Below are 24,772 nucleotides of genomic sequence, written 5' to 3'. Positions count from 1 at the left end.
CCCACTAACCTCAATCTGAAATCTTAACTTATAGTGGAAAAGAAATGTAACTTAAAAAAAAAAAAAAAACAGGAAGGATGACAAGCACGCATTTAGGAGTTTATTTTATACCGTCACATTTTTTTTTTCTCAAGAGCCCAGTTTCTCTCTTCCCTTCTTGCTTGACTTTTAGCCTTTTTGAGTTTTTTTTTTTAATTAAGAGAAAACCTTCCAGAATGGAAACTGTTGGTTTGTACACTCTTCCAACTATCTCACTTGAAAATAACTTCAGTGTCACCTAAGCACTATTCCAGGCCCCTCCCTATGTTGGCTATCAAGGACCCTGACCAATGTTTGTGTTCATCCTTCACATACAAAGACTATTTCCATGGTGAACTGAAAGCATTTGGCTCTGTCAAAATTTCATACTAATTTCAAAGGACTTTACCAAGTTTGAGTGTCACAATTTTATAGTCTGTATTGGTTTAAAAAAAACAAAACTGAATATCAGAATTACATTTATCAAATCAATGGCCTTTTCTACAACACCCCACCCCCGCCGGTTCATCTTCAAAACCAAAGGGGGATAAAAAAAAAAAGTCCCCAATACACTATAGAATGAAAAAATGAACAATCTATTCTAGAAAATGGCCTGCACCCCATCTCAAATCTCAAGTTTCTCTAAACCAAACAGAAGATTAAATAACTGAATCCCAAATATATTTCAGGAATGTATTTGTGCATGAAGCCTGAAATACAGTATTTGCTAATATTAAATATGCTGTAGTGTTATACATAGTAACCATGTGAAACAAAGAACATGTGGCTTATAAACATCAGCTGAGTGTTCTGGAAAAAGAAAAAGAATGCATCATTTCATCATTCAGAAAAGACAGCAAAGAAGAAAGTCAATGCCTCCAATAAACTTTAGAGATTGGATAAACAGTTACCACCAACTACAATTCAACTAAAAGCATACAGCCATTTTAAGGTAACAAAATACCACTGAAAATACCTAGCAGTATGCTAATATGCTGAATGACAGGCCACTGCTGTAGGATTGGGCAAATATGTCACTGTGATAGTAAAAGCAATTTCAACACATAGCCCTTTAGGCACACAGACGAGAAACGCACCTTTAGTAAAAGATGCAAAGTTGCAGGCACTGGACTGTCTAGATACTTTCTTACCATTTCTTTTAGGACTGACTCCTAAAACTAAATCCTACATTGCCACCAGCTGATTTCTTTCTCTGCTCTCCTTCCCCAAATCCCAAAAGCTTATTCTGCAGAGGCACATGGCTCTCATCACTTAAACACAGATTTGTGGCAGAGTGGTGGTCCCTTCATATCGAACTCATGCTTAGCACTGGGACTAGGAGGCAGGCCAGATTTATAACCTGAAAGAATACTGAGAATCAAGGCAAAAAAGCAAGTTTCACAGGCAGTGTTTACTTGTGCACCCCTAAACAGCACTGAAAACGAGGTAGATAAACAAAAGTAACTGGACTGGATTAAATCTGGGGTTCTAAAATGATACATCCCTTCATATTGTACATAACACTCCACACTCAATCCAAAAATCACAGCGGAAAAGTGCCTTTTAAACTTTCACAGATAATTTTGCTGTCAAACCATGAGAATTCATGCTTGATATAAAACTGGCAAGAAAAGGATGAAAAACAAAAGGGATATTTGTTATATTACAGCAAATTACCTTAAATAGAGATTCAAGACTGCTACAAATATACATAGGGTTATTTTCATTAGATTTACACCAATACTGGTTTCATAGTCTTATGATGTTACACCCAACTTCACAAACATAGCAGCATGTACTTCATGATGAAATGCTCACATTGCCACATATGGAGATACAGTACTATTCATCAGACTTGTACTTTGAGAAGTAAACACAGAGGTTGGACATACAGACTATCCCCCAAATAAACTTTACAAGTAGGATGGTTTAGTACAACCTCTTTCTCCTACAAAAAGGAAAATGAAAAGGACAGTTTTGGGTAGAAGGCCCTTGTTATATAGTAGGCTCTTTGTTAAGTAAGAAGGGAATTTCTGAGCTTCACCTCAAGAGTTAACTGCTTGTGGGAAGGAAAATTACCTCAGGAAGGATGAAAACAGCACTATTATATGAGTTAGCAAAATTATGAAATAATGTAAAACCCCTACTTAGAAAACTAGCCAATATTTACAGTCAAAGTGACTATAATCTGAATCAAACATTTAATGGGAAAAAAATAAAACCCCACAGTGATGCGAATAACACTGTTTTCATTTCTGCACAAACTCACTTTTTTTCTCTATTTTTAAACTTATACATGTTACATATACATAATGTATACATAACATATGTTAATCCAACTACTGCGGTCAGCATGGAGACAGCAGTATGCTATTCACTATCTTCAAACTTTAGAAGACTACTTTTCTTTCCAGCAAAAAATCTGAAAAGATTCTAAATATTACAAGGCACTGCAAAAGTCTGCAGGCAAATGAATGATGAATCATACCTAAAACAGAGGTGGTGGCAAAATGTGGGACATTTGATGTAGAGCAGCCATTAATAAATGTAATTGTGCATGTCATCCATGGAGGTTTTTTTCATCCTGGGGTATACTGTTTAAAAGCATTACATGTAGAGAGGAAGGGATCTTAAAACCTGCAGGATTTTCACTTTATAGGTTGTAAGTCTTAATGTAATTACACAAAGCCAACTCTTATAATGAAACACGAGCAGTTTTAAAGAATTACGGATTTTAGGTGCATTGTTTTTGTACACATGGAAAACAATGCAATGCAAGTATTTGCATTACACTAATGTCCTAAAATCACTGCAACTTGCAAACCAATACTGTAGGAGAAATTTGAAGAATCTGTACATAAGAGACTCACCCAAACCACAGTATGATTTATGAAAAGAAACTGTGGCTCTTATCAACAGCAATTCTGAAAATGCTGCCTTAGACACCCCAAAGGATAGTGACAGAATCTTTATGATGGTTAGTGTGATCCTCAGGTAAGCAATACCAGACACATTTTTTTGAAAAAGGTACTAAATGTCACAAAGTAGACTATGCAAAAAAAAAAAAAAAAAGTATACCTATTGAGTTTTCCTCATTACTTGGCAAGCTCATGGGGTAGAAATTTTAGAGGAACATGGAGGAAAATCTGTTCAAAGAAATGTTGGGTGGTAATTTGGAATGGTTACCAGTAGATAGAACTCATTATCAGGTAATTGTATGGTAGAAATGACCCTGAAATTTTCAGAGTAGAAAGTATTTCAAACATGTGTATGTGATAGTTGATTAATACCATTTAAGAATTCTATTTGGGTTTCACAGACTGAGCATTAGGTAACTCTGTGACCAGCCTTTTAGGATTATTATAGTTAGCCTTCTTGAAAAGCAAAAAGTGTATATTTTGACATTGTCTCACCTCCTTCTAAAACTGGATAAAACCCAGTAAAGTGCAACTTGACAGTGATCTCTCTCAGATTCTAAAAAGAGGCTGCCAAAATCATCTAAGATCTAAAACCATCTAGGATGCTATATATACTAACAAGAAATTATAACAACTAAAAAAATGGCAATCCCCCCCCCCTCAAAAAAAAGCTAAGGGCAACTTAAATAGTGTCCTTCGAGGGTCTACTATTTCACTGCAGGACAGTGTATACCCCACACCTTAGAACCCTGTAAAGCCAGTGTTTCATGTTTAAGTCTCAGAACCTACAACCTACTGTGTCAAATACATTTTACTTCAGAACAATGGATCAATAGAGGTGTAACTTGAATCCTCTTTGTTCGGAATACCAAGATTCCCCCAAAATGAGATTCATATCAGCTGCAATATATCCCTTACAAAAGAATGCAAGCCAAACCAGTGCCTCTCAGATGCTCAAAAACAATGTAGTGTGCACATGAGAAACAAGGAGATAGCTGCTTTGAATTACTATTGAAATCCTAAAGCAGCTACAGTATCTGCAGAATCAAGGAACTGTTACAGTTCTGTTTTTTCCTTTCTCTCCGCCTCACCTAAAACAAGGCTTCACTCCTCCTGCTGTGACGACGGGAAGAAAATCACATTAAAAAGGGCTCATGGTCTATATTGGTTGACAAAGTTATTCTAATTTCATATACCAAAACGTTTCCTGCAGCAAGTTACCCTGCCTTCTGGGAAAGGTAAACCTAAGATAAACATGTGAAGAATCCCATAAAACTCCGGCTGTTGGAGGGTCTCACTTCATCCACGTTTGGGGAATATCAATTTAAATAGTTTTTATACATTTTAAAGTATCATCCAGCTGCAGATAGCAGCAGTAAAAAATGGGGGCTTCTCAGCAATTCATGGAAAGTGTCCTGGAAATGGTAATGCTCAAGCTGAGCTTATTAAAGCATTCTGAACGGTATTTTTAAAAAATCAAGTATCAAAGAGGATAGGATCTGAAGTGAAAAATCATTTCTGTGTGCAGTGCTCTATGTACAAACTGCACAGTTCTACAGAATGATGAGCTATATAAAATACCATAATGGAACAACAACAAAAATTCAGTGGAAAGTAAACTCAAATGAGGGGAAATATGGCAGAACGAAGAAGAACATTTAGTATCTTAGGTGTCCTGAAAATAATTCTGAAAAAAAAATCTCCCTTTTCTTCATCTCTACTCTGATTCATTTGGGACCAGGAGGGATCGCGGATGGATTCTGCACTGATGAAGCTGGAAACGCCTGTAAATTCATTCCCGGCTGGAATGGTCCCCCAGATTGAGTAGGAATTACTACAGACTGTTGCGGTGTTCCTGAAATTCCTACCCACTGTACTGGGTACCCTGGCCCCCCCACAGCATTATATTGACAAACATGGGGCATTCCATATGATGGTAATGGCCCAGGAAATGAAGGGAGTGGGAGTCCTTGTGGCAAGGAGGTTGGGACAGCTCCACGGATTTGGGACAGAGAAGAAATCCATGTTGGTGTGTAGCCCATAGTAGATGGAGTATTCTAACAAAAACAAAAATAAAAACAAAAGATCAGTTCATTTGGTCGATGCTTTTACCCATCTATATTCCTTCCTATTCCTTCTGGCTTACTATTTCTATTATTACTATAAGAGGCTACCACTTTTGGAGCACCTTTCTGTGTGCCAAGCATTGTTGCATACCTTATTTCATTTCCTCTTCATTACTGCCCTATAAGGGAAGCATTTTCAGATAAAGAAACTGAAGCTCAAAACTGATGACACCCAATATCACTAAGCAACTTGACAGTGAGGTAAGGATTTGAATAGAGTTCCAGCTAACTCCAAGGACCCTGCTAAATCTCTGTTCACAGTTTAATACTGTCCATTTCTTTATGGTAGCAGTACTCTTCTATTTTTATTTCTTTCTGCTAGCCCCATGAATTTTTCTCATTCAGCACCACAGACCAGCTTACTATGTAATTCTTTGGACACAGAGGAGCATGATATAGTGTGGCACAGGGGAAGAGTCTAGTATATACAGTAGGTGCTCAACAAATGTCACTGCCATACCCACTTCTCATTGCCTTAAAGTCTAAAATTCCTATTGCATTTTTGGAAGTTTTTGGAAGTTTAAACTCCAAACAATTATGTTTTTGGCAGTACTGTGAAAATATATTCCTGCCTGACTCTCCTTATCATGTCCTATTGTGATTACACACATCTATCAAGATTACTGAAGTCTTAGGCACACAGTAATAGTAAGTCAAACGGAAGTAAATAATTCTCACTTAAAGTAGAGTTTGGTATCAGTCCCAAATGCTTAGTTCTTTTAAGTTGACTAGTCAAGCTAAAAGCCTTTCAAATAAACGTTGAAAGTAAAAAGCTTTTGCTTGACTCAATAATGAATGACTGTATCTCATGTGGTGAAAAAACACATTTATTTCAAGTTCAGTAATCTCTTCCTCATATCAGTGTTTCTGTTCCATTAAAGTAAAATTTAATACCTCTGATTCAAAAGGGCACATATAGTATGACTGCATTTTTATGAAGTCATTTCCATGTATACACAGACAGACATAGAAAGACATCTGAAATGGTGTTTATCTATAGTTAGTGACAATTATTTCGAGGTAGTGGGATTTGAAGGTGGTATTTTAAGATTTGTACTTTTCTGCACTTATTAAATTCTACAATGAACATTATTTTACAAACAATAATGTGATTTTTATTTTTAAAAAAGACAATTGGAGATGATTTCTTATACTTAAACTTCTGCATATTTCAAAGGAATTTGAGATTCAAATGACCTATAGTCTTTCCTCTACCAAAACACACTGCCTACTCATGTTCCACATCTTGTGAATGGTACACCGGAATGATAGCCAGTAATGGCAGCCAGAAACCTAGTCTTGACACCTTCCCTCTTGATGTACATCCATTCCATCACTAAATCTTGTCCCTTTTCTCTCCTTTTTAAAGTAGGCTCCATGTCCAGTGTGGAACCCAGTACGGGTCCTGAACTCATGACTCTGAGATCAACACCTGAGCTGAGATCAAGAGTTGTACACTTAACTGACTGAGCTACCCAGGCACCTCCATTTTATCCCTTATTCATTTCTTGGAATCTGTTCACTTTTATCTCAGCTTCTCTTTATATAGACTACTGTGACTAACTCTCAATTCATCTATCAACTTCTACCCTCACACCCCCATAATCCTTTCTTCTTGCTTCAAGTCAGAGTAATATTTTCGAAAAGCAAATCTGATGTTAACCCTTGGGCTTCAATGGCTAACGACTTCTTTTTTTCCCTCCTGCTATCCGTCTTTCTTAAAATAAAGACAAAGTTCCTTATCATCACCACTTTTAAGACCCTCCCAACCTCCTCAGATTGACTGCATACCAACTCCTCTCTGCTCTCTTCACTTCAGCCAAACTAGCTTACTTTCAGTCCCCTCATGATCCCTTTACCCATACATGACTTTTGCATAAGCTGTTCTTTCTGCTTGGAATCACATGCCCTCTCTTTTTCACCTACTTAACACCTACTCATTCCTCAGATCTCTGTTCAATCAGCACTTTTTCAGTGAAATTTGACTTCCCTTCACTAGATCAAATCTCTTACCTATGATATCTTAGTTTTTCCTTTGTAGTCCATATTATAGCTACAATTTTATATTTATATAAGTTTGTTCATGTTGAACTGTCCCACCAGAGTGTAGTTCCAAGAGACAGGGCACATACTTGTTTTTGCTCATCAAACCTAGTGTCTAGGATGGGGCTTGGCACATAGTAAAGGGCCTAACATAATTGTGACAAATTTTCTAATTTTTCAATTTTTCTACGCTCAGTAACAAGCAAGAACATTAGATTATGAGATGAGTTTTCCACACAAAGGTGTAATCAAGTGAACTCAAAATACAAAAGTAGTTACTACCTTGTGCTAGTTACTCTATAGGTGTTACCTCATTTAATCCTCACAGCAATCTTCTAAGGTAGGTAAGTATTAACTGTTTAAAGACCTTCATTACTTTTGTTCATACTCCATTTTCTACTCATTTTCCCTCCAAAATCCCCCATTATGCTGCAAAAAACCATCCTCCTACTAGTCAACAAAAGTCTTCATTCACAGAGTACTCAGAGGCTCTCTCACTGGCAACACCAATGCATTTATGCCTTGAAATTTGCCTCTAAAGACTTCCAGTGTTTACAATGGTGATATTATCTGTGTATAAATCAGTGCCAGGAATAAGATAAATACAGAGTCCCCAAGAAATATACTGCTTACTATTTTGGGAAATCTAGGCTTTTGAAATTTTTATTCAACATTAACACTAACTGTATTTTCAGCCTCTTTACCAAACTACATGCAATGACTACAAATATACACATACGTGTACACAAATATGACAGAAAAACAGACACACAAATATATCTCCTTCAATCATGAGGGTTCAGATTCTAAGCCCCGATTCACATTTTAGTAGATTTACTCATCGTGAAAAAGTGATACTTTAAAAAACTCAAACACAGAGAAGTACAAAGTTAAATAAGGCCCAAATTCCACCATCCCACATATTGTTAATAGCTCTTCCTATTTCTATGTGTATATACATATATCTAATGTCCATAATTTTAAACAAATACTGTATATACTATTCTCTAAGCCTACCTTCTTCCCATTCCAGATGCACTGAGGAAATCTTTCTATATCTCAAATGCATGTACATCTGACTAAGTCCATGTGCAATTAACTAGGCATCTCATCCCATGAATTTAAGATGCCTTTCATAATATTCTAGCTTAAAGAGCTTTAAAATTATTTTAAAAAATGAACAACTAAGATCACTCAGTAGTTCTAAGAATACTGACATACAACATATGATAGCTTTTCCTCAAAACCAAACTCTTCTTGCACCACAGGACTGAATTAACCATCACTCTAGATGCTTTCTTTTTGATACTTGATGGTTACTTTTTCAGGTATCAAAGTCTAAAACAAGGGACAGCAACCTACAGCCTGCCACCTCTTTTTGCAAGTCAAGTTTTCATGGAATAAAGCCACGTGCATTCACTTATGTTTTGTCTATGGCTGCTTCTGCCCTCCAACAGAGTTGACTAGTTGCAACCACATGACTTGCAAGTATTTACTAACTGGCCCCTTCTCAGGAAAAGGTTGCTGACCTCTGGTCTAAAAGATAATTTGCTCAAGGATATAATGAATCTAGATAAGGATAAAAGTCTCTATGTTGTCAAATCACACCATTCTCTCATAGTGACTATTGAATCAATTTTTATGGTTTTATTCTTTTTTTTTTTTTTTTAAGTAAGGTCCATGCCCAGTGTGGAGCCTAACATGGGGCTTGAATCACAACTGTGAAATCAGGACCTGAGCTGAAATCAAGAGTCAGACCCTTAACTGACTGAGCCACCAAGGAGCCCCTGGTTTTAGTTCTCATAAATAAAGAGGAACATGTAAAAACAACTTACCTCGTATACTTTGTTCCAGTTGTCTGACTCTAGTTTGTGTTGACTCTGTTTGAGTTGGTTTAAACTTGGCTTAATAAGAGAATTTCCTACTGTTTCCTTTGTCCAGTCATCCACCAGTTTATGTAAGTCGTCTGTGAACATCCCTTTTTTACTAGCTGGAGATTGCTGGCATGATGCTACATTACTTTCCACACACAATGGATCTAGAAGAAAAAACAGTAAAACCATAAAAAAGAATTAAAAGTGATAAATACTGTTCTTTGGCCAATAATGCAGTTGACAGAACCCCACATATGGGATACAGATAGGGTAACCAGATATTTGAGTTTATCTGAGACAGTCCTGGTTTAAAAGCTGTTGCCCTGGAGTAATTATTAACAGTATGCCTTTAACTCTCAAAAGTTTTCTCTTGTTGGATGGCAAATTATATGGTCACCTTGGTATAAGTCAAATAAGGTATAAGTTAGAAGTCAAATATAATATTTCTAAATATTCTCTCTAAAAACATTAGTACCAATTATAATCTTTACATTGGTTTCCTCAGATACTCAGAAGTTTTAAAAAACAATCATAGAATGTTAAAATTTAAAAGAACCTTCGAAGTCTAATCCAAACCACTTGTTTTATAATGGACAAATGAGCCACAGAAAAAGTAGAACAATATGCCTGAGTTCTTGCAATTTTTGCAATTAGTCATCAGCTGACTCAGACTTGGAATGCTCAAGTGTAGACGAGGATGCTCTCTCTTTTTAGTATACCATACTTACTTTAAACAAGTATCAGAAAACTAGAATCTCATTTAACTTTTTAACCAATATTTTTGTTTGTTAATGATAAAGAAATGGCAGAAACAAGAATGCAGATGGTATATGAACCTCGTGAGTTGTAGAGCATAAGATGTCCAAATAAATGAAACAAATCAATTACAGAAGTTGTCCAAATAAATGAAGCAAATCAATTACAGAAGTCTCTGTTAGCAAAAAAATTCCCTAATCTGAACATCACACTAAGTCTTTGAATTATTCAGTACTATTATACACATTTGCTAAATCATTCTCATAGAAAAAATTCATAAAGTTCCAATTCCTCTGATTTACAAGCCAAAACTTACAGAGTGGATTTAAAATAAATTTTAGGAAATACAGTTGTGAAATATAAGCACAATAACATTTTTAGGAACTTTATTAAACAAGCATATGAACATTTCTTGTACATTTGTTATGGTACTTTTTTAATTGTGAAAAATATGGAAATTGCTGAAGATGATGCAAGAAGCCTCCATATTAACATTTTCAAAGTAATTTTCTTTATCATTTTTGAAACTTATAACACGCCTGTGATATAGGCTCAACAAGTATTCTACTTTTTGCATGAGAAGAATGGGATCCAGAAGCTGAGGTTATATGCTGGGGCTAGAACCCAGGTATCCTGACAGGTCAGTGTGCTTTCCACTGTACCATACCAACCCACAGAATACACTGGGAAATGAGTGGGGAACTTGCTTCAAAAGGAGGAACATGATAATATGAATGAGTGCTTATACAAAGTCTGTGATTCTCAATAAACTCTGTATTACTGAAAGCTTAGATTCAAGGGGATTAAATATTAAATGAAAACATTAATGAAAATTGTTTAAGAAGAGTTTAATGAATTAATTGGACCATCTTCACATATACAAAAGAGTTTTATAAAAATCATGTATACTACCTTTTGGGCAACCATGAGATACCAAAATCACATACAAATTTTGATGGAATTCCCTCCTTTTCTAAGACTTAAAACCCAAAGAAAACAAGTCAGCCTATAATAAAGACATTTTTTTCCTGTTATCCCTCTGCACATTCATCTAATTCTCTGTCAACTCCAGTAATGGAACAAATAGCAGAACAAAATGGGTAAGACTCTGGAGCTGAAGCTTTTTAATAGTGTCTTCTTACCCTGGAAAAATGTCAGCAGGTAGAAATAAAATGGAGACAACAGCCAGAACCATATACACATTAGTGCCAACATTTTTGTCTACCCAGCTTCTCCTAAGGAGTATTTCTGTGTTTATTCCCCTTAGTTTCTAAAAAACAAATGAGTTGCATAGAGCTAAGTTTGAATGTCATTCATTTAAGAACATTTCTGCACTAAGGGAAAGTGATGGAACAAGTGATCTCGAACCCTCAAGTGATGGTAATGATGGTTGGTGCACTAGTGGCACAACAGTCAGCAAGTGCTAAGAAATGATTAACAAACCAAACAGGTATTGAAATGAAACAGGAACTTAGAGCAAGACTCCTAAGTAGGCAACAGAAAGATATGCACACACATAACCTTCCAGAAGTTATCAAGAACAATGTGCTATATGAGAAGAAAAAAATGTTATTTGAATGTTATCTGGTGCCTAACTATACTTTATACATGGAAAGGACAATTACTTATTGATTTCATTTAATAGTTATTCATATACTATAAAAGGCCACTTAAAGTTCACGAACTAGAAAATACCTACATGAAAAGAAGTACTGTACAAATGTTTTTAACAGTTATAAAAAATGTCAACATTACTTATAACATTACTTAAAACTTCAAAGATGCTCTTTAATATTCATTTCTTACTAATGAAATGAATAAAACCAGAGTATGGTCCTTGTTGCTTTTTTTTGTTTTTTTCCCCCAAGGTGATGCCGACATTCAGATCGTTTTAGTGACCACTCAATTGCAAATTTTCCCATCTCTTATCTCAAACTTTTACCCTCTTCAATCCAATTTCAGAACCCAAATGTGTTTTTCCACTAGGATGTCAATAAATTGTTCAATTCAATACACCTAGAATGAAACCTAACATGGTCTTGGCATAACAGTTCACCTAAATGTCATATTTCTATGATAACTTTCATATTTTCTCCAAACTACTCAGACTCCAAACATTTGGATCTCACCAAAAACATACAAATATCCAGTCATCACCACATCATGACAATTCATCCTATACAATATCTTTCACATATTTTCACTTTCACAATTCTCTAAGCTCTTAATCATCTCATACATGGAATGCTATGATTACAATGATCTAAATGGACTGCCTCCCTAGCTCTAGCCAATACATTCTTCACACTGCCACCAGATTAGTATCAGTTAAATGCTGTTTTCAGCATTTCACTCCTCTTCAAACCATCCCCTCCACTTCAGGAGTTTCTTAATACTAACAACAGTGGGTTTTTAACTTGTTTAGGTGTCAAAGTCATTGGTAGTAGTCATGGTTATCTCTGCAGAACAGATATTTATTATCCCTAAACAAACATACTATCTCATTTATTAAGCTTAAATATATAATTACGTGTTAGATCAGATATATCTTACACCAAACTGTAGCAAAGACAAGCTATGGCAGTTGCCACAAGTTTTTTTTTGAAGTATGTAAGAAAAACCTTCTAATTCTAACATAAACGCTCCATTTCACCCAACTGTTATATTCTCTTTCTTGGAGATAAATCTTGCATTTTAACATTTGCATGCTTATACCATGCAATTCTATCTGTAGACAATTCTCTTCCCACAGCACTCCACCAATTTTAATCCTGTTCATTTATCCTTCAAGACCAACTCAAATACTACATCCTGTATGTAGCAGTCTCAGACCATTATCACCCTCTATAAGCTTTCACTGCCTTCTCTCAACCCACTGCAGACATAATTTCTGGTACTGGGGGGCAATGCAGAGTAACAGTGAAGAACCAAGGCTTTGGGATTAAACAGACTTGGATTCCCTCGCTTATGAACTGAGGTCCTAGGGAAGTTGTTTAACCTCACCAACTTTAGTCTTCTTACCCATAAGAGACAGAGTAATGTCTACCTACCTTAGAGTTATTTTGAGGATTGTGATTACGTAATGCAATTATGTTTCAGGGTCCTGAAGACCACTCACAGAGTGAATGATTCAATCAAAGTTGTAAGGACTCAACATATAGCTGTATTCACAGTTAAGTTTATTATAGCAAAAAGATGCATGATAGGATCAGCAAGGGAAAAAGAAACAGGAATCTAGAGAAATTTATGCACAGAATTCCTTATACTCTCTTCCTATTATGAGGGGCACACTTGAGCATACTTCTTTCTCTCAGCCATGAAAAATGCAGTACACCAAAGACATGAAAACTGAACTAAGACAACTGCCGAAGACTGAGATTGACCACTGGGAGACCCACATGTGGGAAAGACCCAAGGAGTACCACAGAGGCAATGCAACTGAACTGGAACAATGGACCAAAGAAGACAGGCTAGAAACCACAAGATAAAAATAACTGGGTCAGGGGCGCCTGGGTGGCTCAGTGGGTTAAGCCGCTACCTTCGGCTCAGGTCATGATCTCAGAGTCCTGGGATCGAGCCCCGCGTCAGGTTCTCTGCTCAGCGGGGAGCCTGCTTCCTCCTCTCTCTCTGCCTGCCTCTCTGCCTGCTTGTGATTTCTCTGTCAAATAAATAAATAAAATCTTTAAAAAAAATAAATAACTGGGTCAGTCGTGCCTGGGTGGCTCAGTTGGTTTGGCAGCCAACAATTAGTTTTGACTCAGGTCATGAGCCCCACAAAGGGCTCCACACTCAGTAGGGAGTCTGAGATTCTCTTCCTCTGCTCCTCTCTCCACTCACGTGCACATGTGCACACGCACACTCTCTTTCAACTAAATGGATACATCTTAAAAAAAAAAAAAAACTGGGTCAATTACTTCCTACTTAAAAAAAATTAACATTATAGATAGGATTATTTTTTTAAGATTTTATTTATTTATTTGAGGAAGAGAGAGAGAGAGAGAGAGAGAGCGAGCACACGCATCAATGGGAGGGGCGGGGGGAGAGGGAGAGGGAGAAGCCGGCTAGTTTATTCTCTAGTAAAAGGAATTAGGATTCCTTTTGGAAATGGTGGCTCCTAAGACTGGGCCAGGAAATATACAAAACTAGCCTAGAGCATCTTCTGGTGCTAGTAAGTAAAGAAGAGTTCGAAAACAAAACCATACAAAATAGCTGACTGGTACTCCTCAAAAATTTCAGGGTCATCAAAAACAAGGAAGTTCTGAGAAACTGTTAGAGCCAAGAAAAGCTTAAGGAGACATGAACACTAAATAATGTGGTATCCTAGAAGGGATCCTGGGACAGAAAATAAAAGATAAGTAAATACTAAGGAAATCAGAGTAAAATATGGACTTTGGTTAATAATAATGTATCAAGATTGGGTTATTAGTTGTGACAAATATACCATACTAATGTAGGATGTTAATAATTGGGAAAACTGGGTGTGAGGTATTCTCAGTACTGTCTTATGGAAATTGGAAACACTCTGTACTATCTTAACAACTCTTCTGTAAATCTAAAACTGCCCCCCCCAAATAAAGCTTAATTTTTAAAAATCTTAGTAGATGCAGCCAAAATGGTATTTTGGTACTTCTAGGAAAATTTATAGCATTAAAAGCTTGTACTATAAAATGAAAGGTCTCACACATCAATAATCTTAGCTTCCAGGATACCTGAGTGGCTCAGTTAAGCGACAGACTAGTGATTTCAGCTCAGGTCAATCTCAGAATGGTGGGACTGAGCTCCCGAGTAGGGCTCTAGGCTCAGTGGGGAATCTGCTTGAGGATTCTCTCTCAGTCCTCTCTTCCTCTGCCCCTCCCCCCACTGCTGGCACATGCTTATGCTTGTGTGTACTTCCTCTCTAAATTAAATAAATCTTTTAAAAAATAATCTTAGTTTCCATTTAAAGAAATTAGAAAAAGGGCAAAATAAAAATAAGGCATGTGTAAGAGGAAGAAAATAATAAAGAGCAGAAATCAATGAAAGTTAAAACAGGAAAACAGTAGAAAAAAACAATAAAAGCAAACACTGGATATCTTCGAAAAGATCAATAACACTGATAAAACTCTATCAAGACTGACGAGGAAGAAAAGAGAAGACACAAATTACAAATACCAGAAAGAGGTCATGTCACTACAGGTTTCTAAGACATTAAAAAGGTAATAATAAACAACTTTAAATACAGAGATTCAACAACTTAGATGAAATGCACCAAGCTTCAAAAATCATAAACTACAAAAACTTAACACGAAATGTATAAGTTGAATACTCCTATACTGCTATTAAATAATTTGAATTTGTAGTGAAAAACTTCCTAAAACAGAAATCTCTGAGCCCAAGTAGTTTCACTGAAAAATTCTTCCAGATAGTCAAAGAAGAAATAATGTTAATTCAATGCAAGGTCCTTGTGATAATAGAAGAGGGAAGAGAAAGACTTTAAAAAATGCAGAGTAAGGGCCTAGGTGAATATGCTCTTTAAAACAATAAAAATATGGGCAAAACAATTCAAACCAACCATTTTAGAACTCTGACAATTATCCAAAGGCATAGAATGAAATAAAAATCGCTTATCCAAGACAAACTACTGAGGTCTGTGACATTTTAACTTTTGGCAAGTCCCATCCCTGCTTCTTCTTCAACTCAGTATTGTGATGGCCAAAAGCCTGCAGCACTGCAGACAAGAGATTAGACCTCTTTTTGAGTTCCCTTAAAAGTACCATCCTGGGGCACCTGGGTGGCTCAGGGGGTTAAAGCCTCTGCCTTCAGCTCAGGTCATGATCCCAGGCTCCTGGGATCAAGCCCCGTATTGGGCTCTCGGCTTAGCAGGGAGCCTGCTTCCTCATCTCTCTCTCTGCCTGCCTCTCTGCCTACTTGTGATCTCTGTCTGTCAAATAAATAAAATGAAATCTTAAAAAAAAAAAAGTACCATCCCAAGGGGGGCCTGGTGGCTCAGTCGGTTAAGCGTCTGCCCTGTCTGCTTTGGCTCAGGTCAGTATCCCTAGGGATGAGTTCTGCATCAGGCCCCCTGCTCAGCAGGGCATCTGCTTCTCCCTCTCACTCTTCGTGAGCACTCTCTCTCTCTCAAATACATAAAATCTTTAAAAAAGCACCATCCCCTGAGTCAATATTGTGTCTAAACTTAAAACCTTAAAAAAAAAATGCCTCCATTCTTAGAGTGTCGTGGGTATTTGGTTTCACTTGGATCTCAGGTCATCCCAGGCAGGCTGGGTATAGGGAGTGGGGGAGGGTAGGGAACTACCTCTAGGGCATTACTGAAACAATAGGAAAGTGCTGCCAAGAACTTGGATGCATAAAGCTGTGATTTAGTTGGGGCACACAAGAGCCTGGCCTAGAATTAAAAAGGAATTCTAGGACAATTAGATGACCAGAGGAAACTTTCAAAATCTTTGACATATTCCTGGGAATATAAATGTCTGGCATACCAGGAAAGACCTGAGAAAGGAGAAAGTACCAATCATTCCATTCTGGCTGAAGTTCAGTTCCTGAGAAAGCAGGAAATAAATTCAAAGGTTGTCTTATAAAGTGAAGCTTGAAAGTGTGCCTTCCCTCAGAGATCCCCTTGGCAAAAACACCCAGATGAAGCACTTAATTAAATCTTCTGAAAAATCATTGGCTCACCACTAAATATACTGGCCCTGGTGTGAATATCAGCATGCCAGACTTAAAAATAAAAACATAACATTTTTAGAGTTGCAAAGAACTCAATAGTCATACACTGCAGGGAATACAGAGTTATTCTGGAAAATCAGTAAACAAACAGCAGTAAGAAAATACCATAATAACGATAAACAAACAAAATACAACAACAGACCTTGGTGGGGAAGAAGGTGGGAGAATCTGATATCAGAGCTGTTACAATGTATTATTTATAAAGTCCAATTTTTATCACAAAATAAGATACATGCAAAAAATAGAAAAGAATTCTGCCTATACAGAAAAAAGTAAACAAAAACATCCTGAAAGGGGCCTAAATTTTAGTATTAGTAGACAAAACCTGTATTCAAATTTAAGGAAACTATGCCTAAAATTTTTAAGGATTTAAAAAAAAAATTCTGGAGTTTAAAAGTACAGTAACTGAAATAAAAAATTCACTACCGTGGATCAACAACAGATACTGATGAAAGATAGCTGGAAGGCAGGCAGGTAGGGACAAGGGGCCCTCTGCCCTAAGAGGAAACCACCCTTAAAATGATTTTACACCACCCTGGAAGGAGCCTGCCACCCTCTCCCATGTGACAAAAACCTGATTGGATGACAGATGCAGGGAGGATTAATCAGCTTAAAACAGCCACCAACTAGCCCATAAAAAACCCTTGATTGAGAAACTCTGGTGGCAACCCTCTCAGGTCCCCTCCCTCCTCAGGAGCTCTGTACTATCACTTTGCTTTAACTCAACACTCCTTGCTTTGCTGTCCACCACTCTGTCTGCTCTACCTCTTCATTCCTCAAAGTGGTGTGACCAAGAACCGTGTTCACCTACAGAGAGAAAGTCCTTTAACAACCTGACTGGAGGAGAGCCCAACAATAGGACAGGTGATGGCCTCTGGCCCATCTCTTGGCAGGAAAAAGATGAGCAGGGTCAGTCAATTTTCTGTCTCTGCAATCCCACAAAAGTCAGTTAAGCAGGGATTAGAAAGTGAAAGAATGCTTTGGATCATAACAAATCAAAGCCATCTGCAAGTCAAAGTTCTAGGGAAACAGAAACTACATAAAAAGAGCAAGTCACTTAAGAACAAAACAGATAGCTCCCTTGGTTAAGTGTCTGCCTTCAGCTCAGGTCATAATCCCAGGGTCGAGGATCAGGTCCTGTAACGGGCTCTCTGATAGGCAGGGAGTCTGCTTCTCCCTCTACTGCTTGTTCTCTCTCTTTCTCTGTCTCTCTCTCATGCTCTCTCACACTGACTCTTTCTCTCTCAAATAAATAACTGAATCTTTTTTAAAGTATAGCAATTAATGGCAGAGTATTAGATTGAAAGTCCACATGCTTCTGCTGTTAAATTCCGAAAGTTGCCCTCAATCTAAGTTTACCCTTCAGTTCTATCTTTAGGAGGATCACAGAGTAGAGTTCCCATTCTTGAGATCGGTATTACTTTTCTATTGTTGCTATAACTGAGTACCATAGATTAGTGGCTAACATCCATACCAATGCAACACAAATTTATTATTGTATTGTAGGTGAGAAGTCCAACATGGGTCTCACCAGACTACAATCAAGGTGTTGGCAGGGCTTCATTCCTTCTGGAGTCTCTAGAGAAGATCTGCTCCCCAGCCTTTTCCAGCTTCTACAGTCAGCCTGAATTCCTTGGTTTGTGCCCTCTTCCTCCATCTTCAAAGCCAGCAATGTTGCATCCATTTGATACTGCTCCCCACTTCACATCTTTTCTCTGACCCTCTCTTCTGCTTCCCTTTTCCACTTTAAAGGACCCTTGTGATTACATTGGGCCCACCTGGATAATCCAGGATAATCTTCCTATTTTAAAATCAGTTAATTAGCAACCTTAATTCCATCTACAACCCCCATTCCCCTTTGCCATATAACCAAACATAGTCTCAGGTTCCAAAAATTTGCACAAAGACATGTTTGGGGGCCATTATTCTGTCTACCACAAATTCTGTTGAAATCTTACGTATATCCTTATAGTTCACCATCAGCCCTCACTTAAATATGCACATGTAACCAGGAAGTCTGGCCCAATTAACAACTTCTTTATTAAGAAGAGACTTATCCTCTTTTCTCAAATCAAAGTACATTTTTCTAACAGTCTCATAAATAAGAAACAATTATCTCTTACAACACATAGAACATGACAGTATTTTTAAGATTATCTTTGTTAGCTACAAACTCCTCAACAAACTCTAGCTCCCAATGATTGCTAACGTTTTAAAAACTATTTGCATAATGTACTGCTAACAGTAATATACAAATATATTCAGAATTAATTAAAAATTATTTGAACACAGGGGCACCTGGGTGGCTCAGTGGGTTGAGCTGCTGCCTTCGGCTCAGGTCATGATCTCAGGGTCCTGGGATAGAGTCCCACATTGGGCTCTCTGCTCAGCAGGGAGCCTGCTTCCCTTCCTCTCTCTCTGCCTGCCTCTCTGCTTACTTATGATCTCTCTCTGTCAAATAAATAAAATCTTTAAAAAAAATTATTTGAACACAGACTTAGTTATTTGGCTGCATTTTTTAATATTTGCTAAAGGAAAAAAATCTCTCTTCCATGGAACTGGCTATGAAAGTAGAAAATATCCCAGCTCTGAGTTACAGATGTTAGAGATGGGATAATGAACATTAAAAAGACAGAAGAATTAAATAATTAGCTTAATGACTGAGATGCAGCCAATTTACACTATGCTTTGAAACCTGTAGTATGTATTAATAATTGTCAGTGGCAACAATAACAATGTATTTCTGTACTTTTAAAATTTCCTAAAAATATTTTTGGAATCAGGAAATAACTATTAAAAATTAAAAACCTGAAATATCAAAAAAAAAAAAAACAACCCAAAACCCAACCCTATTTGCAGGATTGAAGTTGGGCTTCCAGGTGTTTGTTTTCCAAATGAAAACATAGAACACACTCATCTGCTCTACAAAATCTATCATCTAGCCTCACCATAATTTCACAAAAGAATTTCTACCAAAGGGCGCCTGGGTGGCTCAGTGGGTTAAAGCCTCTGCCTTCGGCTCAGGTCATGATCTCAGTGTCCTGGGATCGAGCCCCACATCGGGCTCTCTGCTCAGCAGGGAGCCTGCTTCCTCCTCTCTCTCTGCCTGCCACTCTGCCTACTTGTAATCTCTGTCTGTCAAATAAATAAATAAAATCTTTAAAAAAAATTAAAAAAAAAAGAATTTCTACCAAAAAAGGTAGAAAAGAATCTTAGGATAATGTGTACTTCTTTAAAGCATCTTGGTGTAATAAGAAATAAATTATAAAAAGTAAGAAATAATTATATCATCATTATATTTCTTTCTTTGCTGATATTTGACCAGATTTTCAAAATCACTTTTAAGACTGATTTACCTGTAGCAGCTGTGCCACTATCCACATGTGTCAAGGACTGTGGGCGGCTACGAAGTTTGCTTTTGAAAGATCTTGGTCTCCGCGGTGATGAAGGTGGCCCAGGAACCTCTGATGATTGGATTTTGCTATCTTTAAATGCCCGAAGGCGTTCATAGAGCTCCTGCAGCTCCTTATTCTGCTGGGTTTGAAGATTTACCACCTCCTGAATGTGTCTAAATGAAAATAATGCAGAAAGCATTTTAATAGCACTGGCACCATACAGATGACTCCAGAAACATCTACATCAATACAAGGCAAGTTTAACAAGGAATTTTGATTAACAATGTGAAAATACAGAATATTCACAATTTTAGGATGAGATATGCCTTCCTAAGCTCAACATTAAACTAATGAGACATTAAGAAAAAAGTGAACAAAGTGACAAGAACAAATTTCTAAAACTTCAATATAGGGCGCCTAATGGCTCAGTCCGTTAAGCATCTGCCTTCAGCTCAGGTCATGATCCCAAGGTCCTGGGATGGAGCTCTGCATCTGGCTCCCTGCTCAGCAGGAAGCCTGCTTCTCCCTCTGCCTCTGCCTCTCTCTCTCTGTCTGTCATGAATAAATAAATTAAAAAAAATCTTTAAAACTTCAATATAGTGAAAGACAATGAAATACAATTTAAAGTCACAGAGTATTGCTAATATTAACCTTTTCTTTATTATATGTTGCAAGTATAAATAACAAAATGTTTGCAACATATACTAAAAGGTTAATATACAGAATATACAAATAATTCCTTAAAAAATCAATATGAAAAGGACTCCTGGGTGGCTCAATCAGTTAAGCGGCTGCCTTCAGCTCAAGTCCTGTTCCCAGGGTCCTGGGATCAAGCCCGCATGGGGCTCTCTGCTCAGTGGAGAATCTGCTTCTCCCTCTCCCTTTGCCCGCCACCCCCAGTCATGCTTGTTTGCTCTCTCTCTCTCAAATAAATACATAAAATCTGTTTAAAAAATCACTAAGAAAAAAAGAAACAACCTTATAGGAAAAAGAGGAAAGAATATGAGAAGGTGACTCCAAAAAGGGAGATACAAGCAGGCAATAAATATGAGATATGAACAACCTCACTATTAATTAGGAGAATACAATTATTTAAGAAATATTTTTAATTCATCTGATTGGAATAAAACTAAAAGGATCAATAATATCCAGTTCAATGTTGTTAAGAAGTGAGAAAACAGGCACTTTCATTCATATATATATATATATATATATATATATTTATTTCTTTTTTAAAGTAATCTCTATGCCCAACGTAGGGCTGGAACTCATGATCCCACGATCAAGAATCACATGCTCTACTGGCTGAGCCAGCCAAGCATCCCACTTTCACATATATTTGTTTGGTGAATAAAATATAGCTACCTGAACAACAATTTTAGTGGTATCTATCAATTTAAAGTATACATAACTTTTAACCCAGAAATTCTACTTTTAGGTATCTATCCAACAAAAATACTCACATAAGTATGTGAAAATATAAGGCTGTTTACTTCAACATTGTTTACATAAGCAAAATATGAAATAAAGTTGAAATGTCCATTAATGAGGTATTAAATAAACTTTAAGTGGCTATTCTAATATATGGAATAAAGATTATCTATACAAACATGTACATATATAAGCAACAATTAAGTAAAAAAATTGTAGAATAACATGTATATTATGACCTCACTTTCATAAAAGGCAAAAAGTATATATTTATAAATGCACAGAAAAATGATAGGCAAGATATATACCAAACAGTTCACAGTGGTTGCCTCTGAGAAATAAGATTAGGGCATGAGAAGTAAGAGATTATTTTGTGTGCTTTTTTACTGTTGTGATACTATGATTTATATTAAAATATATATATATATATTTGGTCTTTATCCCTGTTCCTGGAATATAGCTCCTAAAACCCTAGTAATTTCTTAAGCTATAAAGAGCAATAGGAGAATCTTTTATTTTTTTAAGATTTTTACTTATTTATTTCAGAGAGAGAGCATGAGCAGGGAGAGCAGCAGAGGGAGAGGGAGAATCAGACTTCCCGCTGAGCAAGGAGCCCAATGCAGGGCCTGATCCCAGGACTCTGGGATCATGACTTGAGCCAAAGGCAGATGGTTAACCGACTGAGCCACTCAGGTACCCAGAGAATCTTTTCCTTTAATATTTGGTCTATTGTCCTCAAATAGCTCCAGTTCCTGAAGTAGTTCAGGAGCGATAAAGGTGAAAGGAATCTTATTATTTAAAACAAGGCCCTTGGAATCACACCTGAGTTTATATTAATGAACTGACTTTCGAGAAACAGCCCCTAAGGATGGGGGCGGATGGCCAGGAGAACCAACCAAGTGATAAGAGGGTGGGACTTTCAGCCCCTCCCACTTTACCTCTGAGACAAAAGTAAGAGATTGAATTAATCGTCAGTGGCCAATGGTTTAAATCGATCATGCCTACCATAATGAAGTTTCCATAAAAATCCCTTAGCTGTAGGGCTGAGAGAGGGTCCAGGTTGGTAAAAACATGAAGGTGCTGGGACAGTGGCACTCCCAAGAAGGCATGGAAGCTCCATGTCCCTTTCCCTATACCTTGCCATCTGGCTGTTCCTCAGTTGTGTCCTTTTATAAGAAACTGATAACCTGGGGTGCCTGGGTGGCTCAGTGGGTTAAAGCCTCTGCCTTCCGCTCAGGTCATGGTCTCAGTGTCCTGGGATTGAGCCCCACATCAGGCTCTCTGCTCAGCGGGGAGCCTGCTTCCCTCTTTCTCTCTCTGCCTCTCTGCCTACTTGTGATCTCTCTCTCTATCAAATAAATAAATAAAATCTTTAAAAAAAAAAGAAACGATAACCTAGTAAGTAAACTGTTCTTCCTGACTCTGTAAGCTGCTCTAGTAAATTAATTGAACCCAAAGAAGGGCTTGTGGGAACCTTTGATTTACAACAGATTGGTCAGAAGCATAGGTTAATACTACTTGGACTTATGATTGGCATCTGTGGGACTGAACCCTTAACCTGTGAGATCTGATGCTATCTTTGTCAATAATCAAAAATTTTCAATCATTAAAATGTTACCAATCATGGGGCACCTGGGTGATTCAGTCAGTTAAGCATCTGACTCTTGGTTTTGTCCCAGGTCGTGATCTCAGGGTCAGGAGATGGAGCCCCATGTTGGGCTCCATGCTCAGCATGGAGTCTGCTGGAGATTCTCTCTCTGCCCCTTCCCTGTGCACACATGTGCTCTATCTCTCTCTCAAATAAATAAATAAATAAATAAATAAATAAGTCTTTTATTTTTAAAAATACTACCAACTGTAAATTAGCTATCAGTCAAATACTTAGTTCTATAAAACTCCAGGCAACCAGATTTGTGACAAAAGGGAAACAATCTTACTTTTCTCGTAATCTCTGAAGCTCCACCTTCAAATCCTCATCCTCTATTTCTGACTCATCATCACTGCTCATTGGAGAAGATGGTGAATAGAAGAGTGAGCTCTGTGTTTGGTTATAGGCTTTTTCTTCACGGAGGGGTAAGCACTGATCACTCTCTGGACCAGTCTTTGCCACTGACTTCCCTCTGCCAGCAAGAGTGGCTGAAAATTCACTATCAGAGCTAGGCTGTTTACCAGCAGTAAGTATCTCTCTCTCCTTAAGCAACAGTTCAAGTCCAGAATGGATACTACTTCCCATGGCTGAGTTCTCTTCCAATTCTTTTTCTGGGGTCATTGAAGATACATCAGTCTCACAAGCTGTGCTGAAAGATGAGAAGTTGTCTCCTTGTTTGGGAATTCTTTTCCCTTCTTTGAAGGTCTCATGAAGAGCTTGTAACTTCTGAGAAGAAAGTGAAGTTTGTGGATTGTGCATGGCATGTTCCATTTCCACTAATTGAGGCTTTGCTCTGTCTGTAAAGACTAGAGCTTCTTCACTAGAATGGGTTGTCATTTTTTTGAATGCTGGTGTGTGTTCTATTCCAAAAGATGTTACTTTCACTGACTGCTGCTGAGGAACTGTAATCACCTGAGATACAAAAAGGCAAAAGTGGTTGGCTCTATCTAATCAAAGAGTAAACCCACAAAGAAATTCAATATCAAAATATGGCACAGACAAGTGAATGGTCTGCTGTGACGTACACACATCCATAACACCGAAACTTAAAAACCCCATTTATAATTCTCATTTTCAAAGTCTTTCAATTAGGTCCCCTGGGTAAAGAGAGTTGGCTTCAAATTGCTCAAACAAAATTCTGTAATTAAAAAAAAATTCGATAATTCAAGTTACTGAGATTCTAAAGGACAAGAAATAGATTTATAAAAAAAGGTGACCCAACCACCCACTGAAAAATGATGACTCATTTCTGTGCTCTTTTCCACTACTAAAATCCCCATTTCTTTAGACTTAACTCAAAGTCTACAAAAGGTAAGGGATGTGTGTAAGGGGAAAAAATTAAATATGACAATAATCTACATTCAAAATAAGTATTATTTAAATACCAAGATCTCCAATGCTATTCTCTTTTACAATGCCCTTATAGATAAAGATTCAGCCAAACACACAAACCTGGAACCGACCCCGCTGAAATGATCCACTCATTGCTTTACATCTACTCAAAGCCCTAGTATCAGCCATGGACTCTCCCGTCAGGGGAATGGGATCAGGAGCAACTGCTGATCTCATATCTTCTGTTTCCACTGCAAGTTTTGCACAATTGTAAGCAGAAAAGAGAAAGTGTTTGTTAAGACTAAATTTGTTTACATTACCAAAAAAATGAAGAAAAGTAGAAAAAGCTTAACCCCTGCTAAATAATTAAAAAGTGTTAATGTAATAAGCAACACTGCAGAAGTCCCTAACTCAAAATCAGACATTGTAAGATTTATCCCGAGACTTAGTATCTACATGAAATGAATAACTGTAAAACCAAATTAGTTACAAAAGGAAAAGTAAA

The 24,772-nt window shown here is 37.3% G+C and overlaps 1 protein-coding gene across 1 annotated transcript in view; it reads right to left on the bottom strand.

The window, feature by feature from the left end:
- Positions 1-3,879: 3,879 nt before the first annotated feature.
- The window catches only part of LOC111139929 (WNK lysine deficient protein kinase 3), a 121,382-nt gene continuing 100,489 nt past the window's right edge, over positions 3,880-24,772 (bottom strand). The window contains exons 18-22 of the mRNA XM_022492343.1: positions 24,388-24,518; positions 23,225-23,847; positions 19,818-20,029; positions 8,941-9,143; positions 3,880-4,993 (exon numbers count right to left, since the gene is read on the bottom strand). Coding sequence (XP_022348051.1) covers positions 4,664-4,993; positions 8,941-9,143; positions 19,818-20,029; positions 23,225-23,847; positions 24,388-24,518 — 1,499 coding nt within the window. The 3' untranslated portion in view covers positions 3,880-4,663. The remainder of the gene's footprint in view (positions 4,994-8,940; positions 9,144-19,817; positions 20,030-23,224; positions 23,848-24,387; positions 24,519-24,772) is intronic.

The sequence above is a fragment of the Enhydra lutris genome, unplaced genomic scaffold (assembly GCF_002288905.1).
Source record: "Enhydra lutris kenyoni isolate GAN:26980312 unplaced genomic scaffold, ASM228890v2 scaffoldscaffold125, whole genome shotgun sequence".
Taxonomy (NCBI): Eukaryota; Metazoa; Chordata; class Mammalia; order Carnivora; family Mustelidae; genus Enhydra; species Enhydra lutris.
This window is presented reverse-complemented; position numbering and strand designations above follow the sequence as displayed.